General features: G+C 39.1%; 2 protein-coding genes across 3 annotated transcripts in view; one reads left to right on the top strand and one right to left on the bottom strand.

Moving 5' to 3' along the window:
• The window catches only part of slc4a11 (solute carrier family 4 member 11), a 106690-nt gene extending 101807 nt beyond the window's left edge, over window positions 1-4883 (bottom strand). For both annotated transcript variants that reach the window (XM_038728773.1, XM_038728775.1), the window contains exon 1: window positions 4651-4883. In XM_038728773.1, the coding sequence (XP_038584701.1) occupies window positions 4651-4711 (61 nt within the window). In that variant the 5' untranslated portion in view covers window positions 4712-4883. The remainder of the gene's footprint in view (window positions 1-4650) is intronic.
• Window positions 4884-12039: 7156 nt separating this feature from the next.
• Window positions 12040-18289, top strand: ky (kyphoscoliosis peptidase). The gene is made up of 7 exons (XM_038728772.1): window positions 12040-12095; window positions 13077-13675; window positions 14143-14257; window positions 14410-14527; window positions 15782-15973; window positions 16257-16447; window positions 16614-18289. Exons 2-7 carry the CDS (start codon window positions 13097-13099, stop codon window positions 17984-17986), a joined length of 2568 nt encoding a protein of 855 aa, XP_038584700.1. The 5' UTR covers window positions 12040-12095; window positions 13077-13096; the 3' UTR covers window positions 17987-18289.
• The last annotated feature ends 1302 nt before the right edge of the window (window positions 18290-19591 follow it).

The following is a 19591-nucleotide window of genomic DNA, read 5'->3' as shown; positions in this document are numbered from 1 at the left end:
CATTTGGGATTTTTTGGGATAATGCATATATTATGATTTAAAATACATTTTAAAAGTTTAATAAATGCATGATGCTTCCTAAGTCAATAAGTAATCGTTTTAAATGATCATATTTGACCAAGTTTCGACTCAATATTGACCAAAATAAGTGTGATTATGATTTTCGCCATAATCCAGCAGCCCTAGTTTGAATCTACAAATAACTAAATCAATGCTTCCTGGGTCAATAAGTAAAATATGCAATGTATTTTCAGACTGTCCAGCACCAGGACAGTTTAGTAAGTGAGTGCAAACTTGCATCACACTCTCCTGAAGCAACTAACCATCAAAGAAAGAACCAAAGTGTAATGTCACTGAGATGGTACCGAAAATATTTTCAGTCAACAAAGTCACTCTTAATGAAGAATAGACAGACGATATTTTATCCTAGTAACATCATACATTTAATAGTTAACTACTCCAGCTACAATAGACTGGTGAATGATTTTTTAGTAGAGGTTGACATTCAATTTTAAGACCAAAGTGACCTGAGGTGTCAGTTGCTCCAGGATGTTTGCTCTTCAGTTCATTTCAATGTCTTCAGTGTCTGCTGTATTATTTCATGGTGTGTGTGTGATCCTGGTGTGCCTGTATTGTTTGTTTTGTGCTACTACTCCAACATGTGTACTGTATGGGCACTTGTGTATATAGAAGTACATTTAATTAAATGTGCGCAATACACTACTTTAGAATTCATTATTAAATTTTGCACGTAACAATGCGATTAATTGCAAGAAAATCATGCGAGTACCAGTTTAAGTCAGACACATTGAGTATCTATTTAACTTGGCAAATAAAGTGTGACTGAGGGAGCTGAAAGCTAAGTGAGTCGCTGTGTCTGACCTGATTGATTAATGTCTTCACCAGTAGCTACTTGATTCTACTGCAGTCCTGCCAGACAGCAGTTAATGGATGACACTTAACAAACAATTAACACTGTGAACCAAATTCCCACGCGTCCATGAACACACCACTGACAGTTATTTAAGACAGAAAGAGGAAGCAGAGAAGGTAAGGTGAGTTCATGAAGAACACTGAAGATGTACTCTGAACATACATCTGTTTCTTTATATCAATAAGGACACATTATCATATTAAATTCTCAATATATTCAACACCTTGGGTTAGCTTCTGACTAAAATCCAATCGTCATTTCTGGTCAGATCAATACATTATTTTCCCAGATTAAACTTGATTATTTTAGCTTGGGAAACCGTTCAAATAATTAAATTTACATGGCCTTAATTTTACCTAGCTTAAGAATTCAAATACGGAATCAAAAAAACTTAATGGGAAAAAAAAAATAAAAAATAGAATTCAAATATGTTGCTGTAGCCGACCATACCCAACCAAATCTAATTTTACTGAGCTTTATCCACCTCAGTCTGCTGTTACAGTGCTACTCCTTCACCACCGCCAGCTCTACAATGCAGCATTCGCCACAAGTATCATTACAAGACAAACAACATCAGCGGCAGGTCATATCAGCTGTCGTTATTCTGTGAGCAACTTGATGGCAGGCCAAAGTAAACGTGGCCATTGTCTGGTTTGTGAGCCTGTACTCTGCCAAAGATCGTTTATAAGGTAAAAGAACCTCCACTCTGTAACATCACCACAGAACGTGTTTTTATTCATCCAACAACTGCAACAGAGTGATACATCGTCTCTCTAGCTGATCGCGTCTTGTCAATTTCAGGAGACGTTTTGTTCCAGTTAAACTGTCATTCATATTATATCAATAATTTCATTTCAGAAACTTAATAATTTTGAACCAGGACCTTTAGTATTTGGATAAAGTAGCTTGTGACAAATAAGGTGTGCCAATGGATCGCACCCTTTATTGGTAGAACTTCATATCAACTTTGTAAGTATTCTTCTTAGGAGTGGTGATATTACTATGAGACGATGGAAATGTGCCCACTTTACCATACTGTTTACACAGAGTGGGCTATGAAATGTCAAGTTGTATTAGACCTTTACAGGCAATGTTGCAAACTAATGAACAGGACTATTATATGAATATTCAAGTCACTAAATAGGCCCAAAAGAAAAAAAAACAAATCATTCCAATCTTATTATCTAGATCTCAACAACTCCCCTAAATAAATTATAAAACATACTGTGTATATTGCTTTCTATTGTAGTATTTTCAACTTTTAAAATTACATATACCATGATAAGATGTATCCATATGGCCTTCCCTTATTTCCTTTTACCGTCAGCTAGGAGTATGCTATTGCAAGTGAATTAGCATGTTTGATTGCGTTTCCAGTACATAACATTACCCAACTTTGGTTCCACAATGTCGATCCACACTTTTTGTTCAATGTTACTACTCTTTGTTCAGTGCTGCAACTTACTGGGAAACTCTCTTCTCAACAACAGATCTAAATTACACATATTTTCTACATACCGACTGTAAAATGAACGCAAATGACTTGTTAGACAAGCACAAGCATACATTCAGCAGCCAACCCAACTAGAATGGTTTAGCTAACTCTGCAAAAGCGTTTATGGCGGAACTAACATGTTATGTTCGCACAAGCAAAGACATAAGCTGTGTTTCCATCAAAGTTTTTTAATGCGCATTTTGAAGTTTTGCATTGAAAAAGCTTCATTGAAAAACTTCCTAAATTTTGCAAATAGGTTTTTAGGCTAACTTGAGGTGGTTTTTGCCTTTTTCGAATAATGTTATAAGCTAAAAGGGAGATAAAAGTTAAATAGAGGTTATACTGTAATAATTGTTCGATTTTAAGACACTGTATTGTATCCGGTACGTAATATCAGCCAACAGTGAATTCCATTTAAAAAATGAATGACCCATAAACAACCCATATGGTTTGTATTTTTTCTTAATGTGTCCTTTACAGAGGTAACAGGGTCATATTGTGGATTTTCCTGAGTAGGTCAACATGTAGAACAGAGTGTTAACAGCGTCTGAGATGGAGGCTCTACTCCCACCGGAACAAAACAACATGTATACACTCTCAAGTCCACAAGGACTTCAGGATGAAAGTGCTAGCTAAATAGCATATAAAAAAAATAATCCTGGTTAAGGCAGTTACACAGTGCATTACTGGGCTGGGTGTAAAAGAAAAAGTGCTTTTTGGGGAAAATTCAAGGTCACAAGGATTTTTTTAACACGTCTCTGAACTTTGTAAGCATTTAGGACTACAAAGCCTCTGTTCTACAACGGCCAATTAAAAATACAAGATACGGCAAAGGAAGGTTCAAAAGGCTAATAGTGTGTCTTTCTGTGAAGTGTTCTAATTACAAGGACCTTGATTTGATTTTGATGTAGGAACGGAGTAGTAGAAGCCAAAAAAAATTAATCTTACTGTAAGCCTACAGTATGAAGGAAAACCTGTCTCTGACTTTTTAAATATTAGATCATATTTAAAATACCACTGTATATGGTTTACATAACAGTCACATTTATACAACACCGACTGCTTCTAGAAGATATTTCCATTATTGATTATTTTTCATTAATTGAAAATTTCTTGTTTTGTCACTGATATGTATTTGCACTCTTATTAGATTAGTCTACATTTTATCTATTAAAAGACGTCACAGAATCAGTACTGAATTAAAAGTGAGCTTGTGAGGAGCATGCAAATTGGCCCCAAAAAAACTGATTTTGAACAGAATTAGATAAATGTACACATACATACACACACAACACACATGGCCTACTTATCTGTACCTATACCTCTTAGGCCTAATTTTTATGATGCTGGCAATACAGTTTCATTTTATGGAGGTTCTAAGAGAAACCTGAAGAACAATGGAAAGCATCTCTTTCAAGATGCCACATTTCACTGTTTGTTCGATTTAAAGCTGCTTGTTTACATGTGTTTTGGCATCAGTGACACAGTTTACTGTGCTTGTGTGTTCATCTTTTCCTCTATCCAGATATAACGAGTTCTGCTGTGTCCCTCACATACCTCCTGACTCATCACAACATGTCTTAGGTGGAAACCTGTGACGATGTCAATGCAACAAGACATATGTTGATAGTGGGGTATGCAAAGACCATGTCAAATGCACAAAAGCTGCAATGGGGACTGCCATGTTTGTCTTTGTCATAACATAAGAACGTTTCATTTAGCTTTTTCTCAGGCTTATTCATTGTCTGAGACGGTACATGAGAATCTCTCTTACAAAGAACTCTGAATTCTCAAGTTTTTTGTAGTTTGCAGGTTTCTTAAAGAACTTCAACTAGTCCTAAATTACTGTAACAGTTAAGGAATATTCGTAAAAACACACTGCTAAGCATGCCAAAATACATGAAGAAGGCTGTCTTGCAGTAAATTGACCCTCCTCTGGTGCAGTTTAGGTGCAGCATTTAATCTGTCTTTATCTCTCTCTCTCTCTCTCTCTCTCCCACACACACACACGCGCGCGCGCGCGCGCGGTAGGCTACAGTTTAACTAACGTTAACTGTAACCAGCTAGCTAATTAACCTGCCATTATTCATGAAAAGTAGCCAGAAAGTAGCAAGAGTTGAGTGGTAAGAATATAGTTCTCACAACTGCCATACATGTCACGGCAGTTCACCTGTGAGAAAAACCATTAGCAAGAAGCTTAAAAAACTAAAATGCATCTTACCTCCAGTAAATCGATTTACTGACACACCGGTCACCTCTCCGTCGTCCTTAACAGTTTTCATTATGTCCCCGGTCTGCAGATAACGTCGAAATATCTTCTCTCGCCGGCTTTTTCTTTGTTTGTCCACAGGAAACCAGTAAAACAAAGGTACTGACTTGGTTTTGTCCGGTCGCTACATTTAAAAAAGTAGTAGTATCACTATGTAATCAACGTCCATCACCAGGTGTTGATGACAGCGCGAGCCCGCCGAGTGCCTGAACCAGCGACCCCGCCCACCGCTCTCTACAGGCACGAGACCGTTGATTCGTCCGAACCAGAGTTGGGCTGTCACAAAGTGTCCAATGTGACTACAAGCTGAGCAAATGCAAATACTGAGGTAAAGGTGCAATCTGTGATTAAATATGTCACAACCAACCAACCAACCATCCATCCATCCATCCATCATCAACCGCGGGGGGCTGGAGCCAATCCCAGCTTACATTGGGCGAAAGGCGGGGTACAACCTGGACAGGTCGCCAGTCCAACGCAGAGCCAATGTCACAACCACCATAATCTAAATTTACCCCCCCGCTGACTGACTGCCTTTTAAAGCATGGACCCATGAGAAATATAACTGCATTTATAACTACTTAAACAACTTAACTTAAACAACAATAAAAAAATATGTTTAAAAATTACTGTTTTCTGATGCTTCTAAGGTTTTTATCCAATCATGTTTGTAAACACCTGGGTTAAACAGACATGGTATAATGAAAAACAGCCAAAATGTGTCCTTTTTTGTTATTTAATAAGGTAGTTGGGTGAGTTTGTGTTTACTAGGCTAAACCCAGTGTTTTCCAACATTTATTTGGATTGTGACTCCCAGAGAGGAAGCAATGTCTATTTTCCAACCCTCCTCACTGGCTGCGTATCTCAACCTGTCATGAATTCAACCAGTCTTTTTTTCACCTCATGGAGGTACATTTATTTCAGTTTTCACAAGAAAAAAGCAAAGACTAGAGGAAAGTCTGAAAAAATATTTGGTGTGGTAGAAGTACTTTTTTGTGTGGTCTCCTGTTTATCATTTTGTGACCTGTTTATAAATATGATTTTCATCCACAATTCAAAGTATTTAATGGTGAATATACTATATATGTAATTTATATGGTCAAACATAGATGCGTGTGTTAAGTTTAAAGCAAACTTTTCCAATAAGTCATTAAGAGCTTAATTAAGCAAAAAAAATTGTACAGAGATACGTAGCAATGTGGTACTAAACTGTTACATGAATTATTTGAGAGGGTAAAATAACATCCTATTTGACTTGGCTATTGCTGAAATATATTGCTGAAGTACAAACTTCCCGATGATACATTTTCAGCCCTCTTTTCATGTGGTATCAACAGTTTGGGCAACTGATATTTGAAATAGGCAACTACACTGCACAAAATTATAAACGCAACACTGTTGTTTTTGCCCCCATTCATCATTAGCTGAACTCAAAGATCTAAGACTTCCTCTATGTACAAAAAAGGCCCATTTCTCTCAAGTATTGTTCACAAATCTGTCCAAATCTGAGTGGCCTTTTATTGTGGCCAGCCTAAGGCACATCTGTGCAATACCCATGCTGTCTGATCAGCATCTTGATATGTCACACCTGTGAGGTGGATGGATTATCTCGGCAAAGGAGAAGTGCTCACTAACACGGATTTGGACAGATTTGTGAACACTATTTGAGAATAATAGGCCTTTTGTGTATATAGAAAAAGCCTTAGATCTTTGTGTTCAGCTCATGATGAATGGGGGCAAAAACAAAAGTGTTGCGTTTATAATTTTGTTCAGTGTAGTTAGGTTGTATCAACAGCTTTTGGGCAGGTTATTTTATGATCTTCTATGGGAAATATACTATAAACTATTTCTAAATAATCCAGACTGATTATGGAACGGGTATTTGAATGAGGCTCATACTGTAGCTTCTGTGATATTGTCCCTGCAGGGTATGTATCTGTATGTATTTTTTAGAAGCCATGCATTATTACATTTCATTTTTAGAAGCAAACGGTCCAGATTATACTGTCTTTAAACAGCAAAGGTTAAAGAGGGGGAATTTCCATCAGCTGAGTGCTGGGAGTTCTCGGCTGTGGCAGGTAAGTACTCACTTACAATACAATATTCACAGGGGTTCTTTAATTATTTCGTGCCAAGAACTAGAAGTGCTTTATACGGTACACCCGTAGAACACTTTTACTAAGGTTGTTTCCCCGAGACCCTATCTCATAACACTTTTATTTGTATCTGTGTGTGCGAGCCAAACCTTGGATTATGGCGGTCCTGTTGCACTCTGCAACTTTCAAGTTTTTTTAACCTTTGCAATAAAAACTAAAATCGAAGCTAAAAATCTCTTTGTTTTAATGGACTCAAGACTGTAGCTCACAGCACTGCTGCAGTAATGACTAAATCAGTTGTTTGTCATCTAAAAATAGTAAGAATCAGAGGTCTCATGTCAACGTGAGATTTAGAGAAACTCATTCATGCCTTCATCTCCAGCAGAGTGCAATGAGCTCTTGTTCTTGATCTTTTCAAAAGATAACACATTTGATGGCTGCTGCTGCTGCCATAAAGAGAACCAAGACAATTGAGCACAGTACAGCAGCTCCAATTCAGTTATAGAACAGATTTCAAAGTGCTTCTGCTAGTTTATAAATCACACAACAGCCAAAGGCCAAATATGTTTCTGATATGTTTGAAGAATATAAACCCAGTTGGTCCCTTAGATCTCAAAGAAACAGGTTTTGTGCCTCCAGTCAGAAGCAAACACTGTAAAGATGCACTTAGCTACTATGCTGCACACACACAGGTCCACCTAATGATGCACCCCAACTTTGGCCACTTTTCAGATTATCTTATGTTTCCATGCATTTGATTGATTTCCTGCACTGCACTGCACTCATTTCATTTACTTCTCAATGTATTCTTTTTAAAATAACTTTAAATTCTCAGTAGGCTCAGTGTGAAAGTTCATTCTTGAACTTTGAAACACTAGTTTCACAAATAATATTTTTTTTAACAGGAGGCCCACTTAGATACTTGGTTTTTGTGGATTTTCCACACACCTTACTGTGAGTTTGTGCAGTATATATGAGGATAGTTAAGTTCTCATCATGTGCCCTTAGTATAGAACTTCGGTCATGCGACACTGGGTGGTCGCTTATGGTATTTTACATATGCTTACTAAAATTAAGAAACCACCTCTACAAGTAGTCCATTTTTGTCTGATGGTTAAATAGTGCAAGTGGGGACTAAAAAAAAAACCCCTAAAGCTCATGAACCCAAAAGGCATTGAAATACAGTTTCTCACTATAATAAATTTACTAGTGCCTGGAGCAAATTATTCTTCCTCTTTTTCAGCCTGCAGTGAATTCCTTTTCATTTCTCTGCCATATCAATGCTTCACATCTTCCCTCCATGTGTTTCACCTCTCTTTGAGTTGGAGAGAATCTCCCCACTACTCTGCTCTACCCTAATAAGCCAGAGCGAGATTCCTTGGCTGACAGCTGTTCCAGATGGCATTATTACACCGCAGTTTCACAGTCAGCTGGCTCAGGAACCACCACTGGTGGAGGTGGCTGTCCCACTGCCATGCCCACGCATCAGCATCAACACCAACATCAACATATGGCAGTGTTATGTAATACTGTATCTGTGGGGCCATAAGTTACGGTGATCACCCCGCAAGTTCTCCTTCTCTCTATTTTTGATTCAATCTGACAAAAGCTTGGTTCAAGGACTGCTTTCCTATATGCAGTATTTATAAATGCACATACAGAAATGCATTAGAGATGACAGTTCCAGTGTTGAGTTGATATAGGTGAGAAAACTACAGAATTGGTTGTGCTTGGAACTTCAAAGCACCTGGGATGAACATAAAACATGATACACTGGCCTGTTTGATTTTTGTACATGTAGGACTGTGGCAGTGTTCCTGCTCCTGCATAGGCGCCCTTGCCTCTCTCTGTGTTGTTCAGTTTACCCAATGTTACATATTTACATTTCATTTTTGTGAAAATTGTTATTCTTCTTACATTTCTTGTGTTTAGAAAATCCACTAAGTGCACTGTACATTTTTTATAAAATCTTTTTATGATTTTATTTTTCCACATTTGGTTCTCCTAATGCTAAAGATATTTCTGTTTGAACAACCACTCTTGACATTTTTGGCCATTTTTATTATTTTACTTAAAGCACCTATTAATGACAATACGTATGTGAAAGGGGTGACTCGTATTGATGAACCCACAGATAATTATCACACATCTCTGCACTTCCCTCACCTTTTTAAAATTGTTTTCTTTTACATGCCTACCCTATTTAAATGTTGTTTGTAATGTGTTTGATCTCTTTCGACTGTTTTCCCTGCTCCAAGCACCTTGGAAGTAGGTAAAGTTGTGTCCAAAATCCCTACTCTGCCTCTACTGTTTTGGTTAATTCCCCTTGATCTCAAAGTCTAGCTTTGGACCGCAGCAGGCAGCTGATAGAAATGCAGATAAACTGTACACTATCTGCCCAGCACTAAATGGCAGACAGATAAAGTTAGCAACTAGCTGGTGAACATAGAGGAGCATTTAGCACCTTAAAAGAGTATTCCACTGATTTAGCATGTAGCGTTGTTGAACTCATGATGGACAAAATGTATTGAAATCTATGCAGCAGAGCCAGAGATATCTTTTTTTTATTCTACACTTTCTTTTTGGCAAAACCTGGTGCCAACAATACCCACAATGTAATTCAAGCATTGGCAGTTTTGGTCAGTGTTTGGGATGTCCCACATGGAAAGAACCTATATAAACATATATGTTTTAATATAGGTTTTGATATAGGTTTTTAATATATGTGACATATATAAAATCGTTTTCCTATATTATATGTACATATATGCATATATGTGTACCTATATCCGTGCATACATGTACCTATATGTGTACCTATATCAGTGCACATATATGCACCTATGTTTACCTATATATTAGCAAAATTATAAAAATCCATAGCTACTAGGCAACATAAATAATAGCCCAAAATGTAGAAATTTACATTATTCATTAACTTAAGAACAATCAAATAGTACAAGAAGAAAAATAAGACAAAAAACTGAACAGAAATGTTGACATTGTCTTCAAATTCATTAACCGCAGTGAAATGCTCAGATAGATGTGGGATGATGATGATTACTTGAATGTATGTTCTATGTACTTTTGTTTTTTTTTAGTTTTTTTTTGCTACATTTAGACTAATGACCTTTCAGCCAAATTCATCTAGAAACTGCATTAAGACAATACAGAAAACATTGCATTTTGCATTGCATTTGGTGGATGAAACGGTGAATATGTGGCTGTGTATGAGCTGTAATGTGAATCTGGAAGTGACTTGAAATTGGGGGGAAAAAAGGCTTGATTGACAAAATAAAAAAACAACAAACCATTTTGTTATACATTTCCTTCTTTTCCACTATCTTTATACAAGAAAGAATTGACCTTGTAAATGTTTCAGGAAAACATGTAGACATCATAGCTTTCCATCTCCTCTCACTTAATTGTTAAATTCCATAACATGCCAATTACAAGTGATACCAATTTCACGTGTTCGCACATACATAAGTCCTTGCATAATTTTCTTTTAGTTCTTAGTTATTGCCTTGATAATAGAAAATATGAGCTAGGCATCATGTATGACAGTTGCCAAAGTGAGATGTGAGCTACAAAATGACCAGATCCTGTCATGAGCTATATAGGAGACATATCTTGCATCCACATATAGGGCTTATATGTGGATATAAAGAAGCAATACCGGAGACCTATATGGCCTGTATATGCACCTCAATTTTGCCTATATGCTGCATATATACGCATATATACAGCATATATATTATCATATATGTGCATATATGCTGTATATATGCACATATATGCACCTCAATTTTGCCTATATGCTGCATATATATGCATATATGCAGCATATATATTATCATATATGTGCATATATGCAGCATATATGCACATATATGTACCTCAATTTTGCCTATATGCTGCATATATATGCATATATGCAGCATATATATTATCATATATGTGCATATATGCAGCATATATGCACATATATGCACCTCAATTTTGCCTATATGCTGCATATATACGCATATATGCAGCATATATGCAGCACATATATTATCATATATGTGCATATAAACTGCATATAGGTTTCATATATGCGCATATATCCTCATATAGGTTCTTTCCATGGGTGTTATAGCAAAGTTAGTTAGCTTGTAGCAAAGAATGTAGCCTCGAGCTGCTAGCCCTAAGCAAATAGAAGAAATGGGGCTGAAGACCATTAAATAGACATTGATGTGTAAAAGAAAAAAAATTAAAAGGAAATCTTTCCCGGAGGAGTTGGTGAAGACCAAAACAGAGCTAAACGGTGAGTGAATATTAGATTTACATTCATCAGGTGGCTCCAAATGAATGCTAAAATTGGTCCATACTGTATGTCAGTGTTGTGGTAACTACGTGTTTCCGCTGATCCCGAGTGTCCATATAAATCACAGTAATTGTAGGTTTAAATGTTTTTTTCCCCCTCTTTAATTGTATCACTTTGAGGGGTTCATTGCCTTTTTAATGAATATGGGCTTTGTTAGGAACTGTAGATGTTGTAAGCATGTTAAATGTATTGAGACATTGCATGTGATACTGGCCTGTTGAGTTAAACTGGATTTGACTTTCTATTTGAACAATTAATTCCTCTCCTCTGTACATCTCTAATCTAATAAAAGTGATCGGTATAGATTCAGACTTTACAAAATGCAAATAAGATGGAAATTGTGTATTTCTCTGTGTGACAGAACCAGGGGTGACTCAGGGTGTTTGATGTTGATGTGGGTGTTATCATTTGCCAGGCCCTTCATAAACTCCTCTGCTCTTTTCTTTGAACAACCACCTCTTCCTTGAATCTGACCCCTCACTTGCACCCAACACGTGCTCATGTGCCAACCTTCCCACCAACCCATCAACGCAGCAAAAACGCACACATTCACAATCTATATGGACAAATGCAGACATACACAGCGTGACATACACACATTCACAAATTCACACTCACTCGTGTTCAGATGAGCTGCTGTGTGTATGTACTGATTAGCAAATGCATCAGAACATACATCTGTAAGCCTCACACACACACTTACAGATACACACTCACAGACGTCACACTCCTGAGTTGGGGCTTACTCTATTGGCTGGTCTTAACTGCTTTGTAGTATTTTTAGGCCTGTTATTCTGGGGCCTGTCCTGGCAGGCCACTGGGAGAGTATATAAGCCTCCCCCTGCAACTGGGGACCACTGAGAACACACAGTGGAAACATCTCTGCCCGACACTCCAGCAAACATCCAGCAGACATTTTAATTCCTCCAAGGGTGAGTAAAAACCTCAGCAACTTTTAGGGATGCAGCGATAGTTAAACATACCTATACTGGGTTTATCCAACTTTACTTTTGTGAGTGTGAATCTCACATAAATCAATGTTTTCAAGAGTTATCATGAACATTGAAGATAGTATCAGTTGTTCTAAAATGCTGAATGATTTGTTTGGAGAAATAAGTACCATTCTACTACTGCAAAAATCCTCATTTTATTTTATCAGTGGGCTTGGATTTACGCCAACATGAGGGTGATCCCCTGGGACTTTCACTTTAGTCGTACTCCAGTAAGGTCAGAGGTCAGGGTCAGCTGCAACATAGCGCCCACAGAGCTGATAGGACTTAGTCGCCTGCTGAAGTACACTTGAGCTGGGCCGACACTTGCCAACACAGGGGTCATCTGGTTGAATGACGGTCAGTGGCAGTTTCTCAATACTGAGTTTGCCAAGTTCGGACTTCTGTATTTTAAAGCTCAGACTTGGCAAGTTCGGCTCGGTCTCCACTGTGCCAACCTGCTGTGCCTTCAAAAGAAGAAGTCATTTTTTAAATTTTTATTCTCAAAATGTTCACTAATGTGTACACACATGTTGAACACATGTTGAACATGGCCATCAATCTGCAGGTTCATCACATATATAAAGTTATAAGGTCATATTAATCTGGTGAAGGCTTTGACTTTCTTTGCGCTGTTAGCTGCGACAGTGACTAATGATTCCAACCTTTCTGTTAATTTCTGGTCATGAATAGACATGATATAATTGCCAATTCATCATTGTCTTACACAGAATGTATTGTATAAAATATATGGTCCTATGGATCTTTTGTGAGGGGCTCCCATAGCAGTCATGGGTCTCATTTTAAGCCATTGAACAAAGTATTAAAACCGTACCTGCTCTCAGGATTAAGAGCATTAGCTAAAAATAGCTCAAAGAAAATGGCTACTGTCTTTTGAATAGTATCTACCTTCTCTCTGATTAGGACATTATGCTTTCAGCATAATGGCAGCTAAAGTTGCAATTCAGAAGTTCTCCTTCCCCTTCTCCTGTGCTGCACGCCTTTCTCAGCAAGATGACGTGACCCAAAAGGGATGTGTACAGGCGAAGGCTCAGGAGCTTCATAACCTTCAGGAGAATCCAGTCTTAACCCAACCAAGCTCTGTTGCAGTTATAGGAGCTCTGGTGCATGATGAGAACGAAGCTCAGGAGAGTCCAAAACCACCTTCTGGGGGAGACATGGCAGTTGCAGAGGTCCTGGTCTGTGCCGCAGCTTCACAGAGTGCTGTGCTCTCTAGGCAGAGTGTTTTTGAGAAACTGACGGTTGAAAGTGAAGATCAGCGGCCTGCAGCAAAGAGACAGCTGTCGTCCGAGAGCGCAGCCAGGACCATCACCGTGGTGAAAAAGAGTGCAGTGACGAAGGAGGCCGAGGAACAGAGGCACCTGAAACCAAAAGTGCACTTGGGACAGAGGGTGTCACCATGCCCTATGGCAGTAGGGAAGAGGAGGCGTCGAAAGGACCTCTTCACCAACTCTGAGGTCTTCCACAGGGTTGATTCACATGTCATCAGGGCAGGAGCAGAGGTGAAAACATACAGTACATCCTAGTATAACATAACATAGGAAGTGCTAACATTTTTACTGCTTCCAGCCAAAGTGCAGATCTACCTGAAATTCACTTCTGATTGAATCTTTAACATCAACACTGACTAACATCAGTCCATGTGCACCTGATAAACTACACAGACACTAAGAGCAACAAAAACAAACCCAGACAGAGATGGTTCTTGTGCTCTACAGGAAAAGCATTAAGGAAGTGATAACATCTACTCATCTACTGCAATAAAACCATAACAAATAAAGCAGCTGTCAGGCAGAACTCACATCCATCGTAACCTGGTTTGTTCAGTACACAGAATACAGACACTGAAGATGCCGACAAATATGATGGTATAAGTAAGATTATGGAGCAAATGACATTTTTGCATTACATTAATTACCTATAAAACCCTAAATAACCTAACAGTCAATATATTGGTTGTGTGTTGAAGCTGAAGGAAAAGTGTGTGTATGATGTGAAGACGATAGTACAGAGCATCACACGAGGAGCCAGAAATGAGCTGGAGAGGCTTCGTGCCATCTGGGTCTGGCTGTGCCACAACATCGGTGGGTATTTGCTGAACTATACATACTTATATAAATCCTAGTGTTCTCTTATCTATCACATAATGCATTTCAGGAGAGATAATCTATTTTTGTTTAAGACCAGGTGCCATATTACACCTAATTTTGGAATAAAAGAAATATTGTCTTCATAGAATATGATGTAAGTGGGTACCTTGGCCACTCAGAGAAGCTGAGCTCACCAGAGGAGGTGATAGCAGCCGGTCGGGGTGTGTGCTGTGGCTACTCCAACCTCTGTACAGAGATGTGCAGGTAAACAGCCCCAAACTAAAACCTTTAAATAAATAACACACATGGGGAAATGGCTATTCTCAAGGACGTAGACCATAGCCACATATTCTGGAACGTTTGTTTTGTAATGACTATTGGTTAATCGCTTTAAATACAAATTACCGCTTCCAGGAAGTTCAAATTTTTCACCCCTTCCAAGAAAATCATGTTAGAAACAGAGACAATTTGCAATGTTTAAAGTCTCTGCATGTTAAATCATTAATTGATGTTTTTGGCCACTTGGGGGCAGCAGTACAAACTATAAACACAACATTGATATATCATCACCTTATAAAGTTGTTATGGCTAATGTGTTGACATGTAGTTACCATATAAATGTCATTTTCTCTTTCTGTTCTCATCCAACTCTTGAGGAAAACATCTGGCTCTTAAGCCGATAAACGCTCCAGTATAATACTCCACCATGTTAGTTACAGTCTGTCTGCCGTTTGGTGCTGGGCAGATTGTGTACAGTGAATTTAACAAGACGTTTTTTGCTGAAAACTAATGCCAGCTATGGTGGAAATAAGTTAGATGAAATTGGAGTTTTCAGGGCAGAGACAATTAACAATGAGTTAAAATGCTAGTTAGATATGAGGGGAACTGCAGAGTTGGGTGATAATTGTGGGTTTGTCATCTACCGTATGTGTTCATCACTACTAATTTCATATTATACACAGCTATTGTATCTATTGTTAATATAAAAATATTGAATACTGCAGCTTTATTGTTCATATGGCTCACTATACAAACTGAAACGAATGGCTATTGGAATAAACCCCATTCAGAACCAGCTTGTTTGATGCTGTTATGCAGCTTATGCATCATAAATTTTTTTTTTGTTCACGAGAGACATGTTAAAAGAATATATATATATATATATATATATATATATATATATATATATATATATATAAATAAATAAATATATAAATGTGCAGTATATGGAGAAAAACATATCGCACATGAGTTTTTCATTCATCTAGACATTCAAACACAGAAAGCGTTGTTTCACTTCCCATTCTTCCATCCATTCATTCAGTATTGTGCTACATTTTGCATCCTTGATCCCTTCAGAGTTCTAGCAAGACATTTGCAGTATAAATACTGTGCAGTGAATGAAATAAAGTTCAGACCAACAGCACAATCAACAACCTTGAACTAGAGTTTAAGGACAGGGGAATTAAAACAAAAGTAAAAAGCAGTGATTGTGCTCTGTTTGGTTTTTGTTTACAGAGAGGTGGGCATCGAGTGCCAAGAAGTTCCGGGGCACAGTAAGGGCATCGGGTACCGTCAGGGCCACAGCCTTAAGAATGTGAAATCTGATCACTTGTGGAACGCTGTGCTTCTGGGAGGACAGTGGTTCCTATTGGATGCCTGTTGGGGAGCAGGACGAGTAGATATGGAACATGAAAGCTTCGTCAGAAGGTTTGAAAAGGGTAGAGGGACAAAAGAGTGATTCCACCCCATTCACCGTTCATTTGTATAGTTTTAGAAGGACAGTTTCTGTGAAATTAGCCCAAACTAGGAATTTAAAGCCACGCCTGAGTGATGAGCATCTTTTTGTTTTTACTGCAAACGGTTCCATAAAAACACCATAACACTGCAATCGTGACAAGTTTGAGTTTGCTCTTGTTTATTATCATACACCCGAAACCAGCAGCGAGTTGAGTCCCAAACCAGTCTGTTGTCTCCATCTGTTGTCTCAAAGGTTTGATGATTTCTATTTCCTAACGGACCCGGAGGAGTTCATAGATTCACACTTCCCCGATGAGGAGAAATGGCAGCTCCTGGACTTACCCATCACCCTCGAGGACTTTGAGAGGAGGGTTTTCAAGACCTCAGCCTTCTTCACCATGGGGCTCAGGCTGATTCAGCCTCATCACTCTCACATCGTCACAGGTCTGCCCTGAGTTTTGTTGATTTTATATATTATTTAGTTTTTGCTAAATCAGAAATTTGAATTCATAAATTCCTATCATGCTTATTGTTCCGTCTCTCCAAGGGAAGGGTAATTTACTTAAATTAATAAAAAAAAACAACAACTCTGCTTTGATTTCCTCCTCAGATGATGGCGAGGCAAACGTGTCCCTCGGCTTCTCCAGGCCAGCAACCTTTACCTATGAGATCACACAGCACCAGGACCTTCTCCATTGTGGAGCTTCTGAGCAGAAGGAGTCCAGCAACTCCTCCTACGGCCTCCTGACGGTGTCCCATCGCAGCATGAAGCTGCAGCTCCTGCCACCTGCAAGTGGTGTATATGACGTGAAGGTGTTTGCCAGACCAGAAACTGCCACCACGCCCCTGATTTGGGTATGCTCCTTCACAGTCGAGTGTCCGACTCCCAGGGCCATGGAGGAGATCCCAGACAATCCCTTCTTGTCTTGGGGCCTGCAGCCTGTCGCTGGATCCCTTGGTGTCGCAGGCAGCATCCAGGGCAGCGAGGTTGCTGAGGTGGAAGAAGGTGTCTTTGAATTGTCATTAAAGACATCCAGGCCTCTGATGGTCCTTTGTGAACTGGTCCACCCAGGGATGGAAGCTGCTGTAGCCAAGCGCTGTCTTGCTACTCAAATTAAAAAGGATGTCCTGACCTGCCATGTCCTGTGCCCCATGCGTGGCTTTTACCGGCTGTCAGTGTTTGTACGGGACTATGAGAAAACAGAGGTCAAGTTCCAGAATGCTGCAAACTTCCTGTTACACTGCAAAGGGAAGGTGGTCAGTCTGAATGAGCTCTTCCCTCCTAACCTGGGCTCAGCATGCGGGCCAGGGACGCGCACATCAGAGGCAGGACTGACCAAATTCAGCCATACGACAGCGGTGGTGAGTACCCAGCAAGGCAAGTGTAACATCACCTTCCACAACCATCAGGACCTTGAGCTTCACACTGTGCTAAGCAGAGAAGAGAGCAAAACAGCAGCCATACCACTTTCACGCCACCTCTTCTGCACATACACAGACAGCAAGGTGACTGTGAGCGTCAGCCTACCTGATCCTGGGGTGTATCGCCTGGGCCTGTATGCTAGGCTCACCCCTGGTGGAGATTTCAACCCCATGTGTGACTTTGTTCTGAGGAACAGCTGTGATCAGCCAGGGCCTCCGTTCCCTTGTGTCTACTCAGCCTGGAGGAAGGGTTGTGTGCTCTTTGAGCCTCGCGTGGGCCTGCTAGAGCCCCTCTCGTGGGTCCGCTTCAGGGTGAGGATCCCTGGAGCCCAAAGGGTGAGCGTGGTGGGAGAGACGCGAACTGATCTGAAACTAAATAAGAGCAGAGTCTGGGAGGGCGAAGTTTTCAGTGGAAATGGTCTCGAACAACTGAAACTGGCCGCTGCCTCGGGGGATTCCAGTGACATGGCTGTTTTGATGACCTTTGACATCAACCAGTTGGAGAGAGAGAAGTGTGAAATCAAAAGACAAACACCAGATGGGCAGCTGTTAACAGCCTGATGAAGTTATTGATATGGACTGATGCAAATCAGACTGGGGTTGAAAATATTTGCAAATACTTCAAACTGTAAGGCATAATCTTTCAGGTTAAACTATATCAACACAACACAGATGGAGCCAGGCTATTGCCAGTCACAGTAAGGTGTATAAAATTAAATTTGAAATATGATGCTGTGAATGTATAAACTCGTAATGAAGTGATAAAAATGCAATACCAAACTGACCTGACAATTTTAGGAAGGGCTTTTATCCAGATAGTATTCAGTACAAAAACCTTTTAAAATTGACAATGGTGGTCAGATAAAGAGTGCATTTGTGCAAAACTATTGTTTTAAGAAAAAAAAATCATTATGAAATGATGGTTGTCAAAAGGCATGAAATAAAAAATATACTGTGAAAACAATCTGAATGACATTCTTTTTCAACAGTCATGGCTGCGCAAAGACTTCAATTTAAGAAATGTTAATGTACAGATGGGTAATAAATTCAAGGACAAACATGACACAACATGCAGCAAGACAAGTCTCAGTATGGAGACAGGCCACCACAAACCTCCAGAAAAGCTTCAGTGTTCTTTGCCAGGTCTGTGAGACTCTACTGGAGGGATGAACACCACTCCTCCACCAGATATTCCCTCATATATAAGTAAAAGCTTTATTTAATCAAGTAATCACTGAGATCAAGAAAAAACAAGAGAAGCAGACAGAAAAATAACCATTACAGGACATGTACCATCAGTGGCAGTCACAAATAGATTTGAAGATAAACTTTTATATTATACAATTAGATCTTATGGAAACATGTGGACAGCATCATCTTAAAACACCGGTCCAAAATATTCCATGGTTGTAAAACTGGGGTGTTATGTCTGGTGGCTGTAAAGGCAGTGGCTTTTTATTCACATCACTTTCATACTCACCAAATGTTTCAGTGAGCCCTGGTGCATGGAAGCATGTGCACTGGATGTTTCTCCACTCATTCAGGTATTCCTTTAATTTGTCTCCCGTCTGTATTTATATATGTGAAAGCATGTGTATACATTATGTTGCTAACATGGACCCAGGGAGAGTCCCCACTGTCACGTAAATGTAACAAAGAGAGATTGAGGATCTCTTTCTGGAGCTGTCCCGCCACCATCTACAATAGTGTTTAATAAAAAAAGCTCATAAGAAGCTTGTCCATTTCCTTTGTACATCACATTAAGTAACACTTTTCTAGTAAGAACACAACATACTCATAATCTGTATAATAGCATATTGTATGGTATTGGGACTCAATTGCCAGATTATTAGGTACACCTAGCTAAAAGTAATGAGGTTTAATACAACAGTACCTACCTTGAAGATGAAGGTTGTATTGTTTGGATTTGGAGGGTGTAGTTTCTGGTGCTATTGAACTGTTGTTTTATTGTTATTATACAGACAGGTATTCTTAATATTCAGCCTACCCTAATCAATATAAGCGGAGTGGACAAAATAATAGACAAACAACTGTTCGTATAATGCAATACAATTTAAAAGTGCCACAAAGTGCAGCCTCCAAAATGGTTCTACAGTTGAATTAACACCTCTCTAAAAAAATTCCTACTAAACTTGACATGAATTC

Source organism: Micropterus salmoides, unplaced genomic scaffold (genome assembly GCF_014851395.1).
Source record: "Micropterus salmoides isolate LMB-PRFRI ecotype aquatic unplaced genomic scaffold, ASM1485139v1 Ms_hic_scaffold_19, whole genome shotgun sequence".
Lineage (NCBI taxonomy): Eukaryota > Metazoa > Chordata > Actinopteri > Centrarchiformes > Centrarchidae > Micropterus > Micropterus salmoides.
The sequence above is the reverse complement of the archived record's forward strand: the minus strand, read 5'-3'. Positions and strand labels throughout refer to the sequence as shown.

Bases quoted from the DNA above. Each gene is read 5' to 3' on its own strand.
- ky (XM_038728772.1), top strand. From the start codon at position 13,097: ATGGCAGCTAAAGTTGCAATTCAGAAGTTCTCCTTCCCCTTCTCCTGT. The intron at 13,676-14,142 runs GTGAAAACATAC...TGTGTGTTGAAG, and splicing joins TCATCAGGGCAGGAGCAGAG to CTGAAGGAAAAGTGTGTGTA. The intron at 15,974-16,256 runs GTTTGAAAAGGG...GTTGTCTCAAAG, and splicing joins CATGAAAGCTTCGTCAGAAG to GTTTGATGATTTCTATTTCC.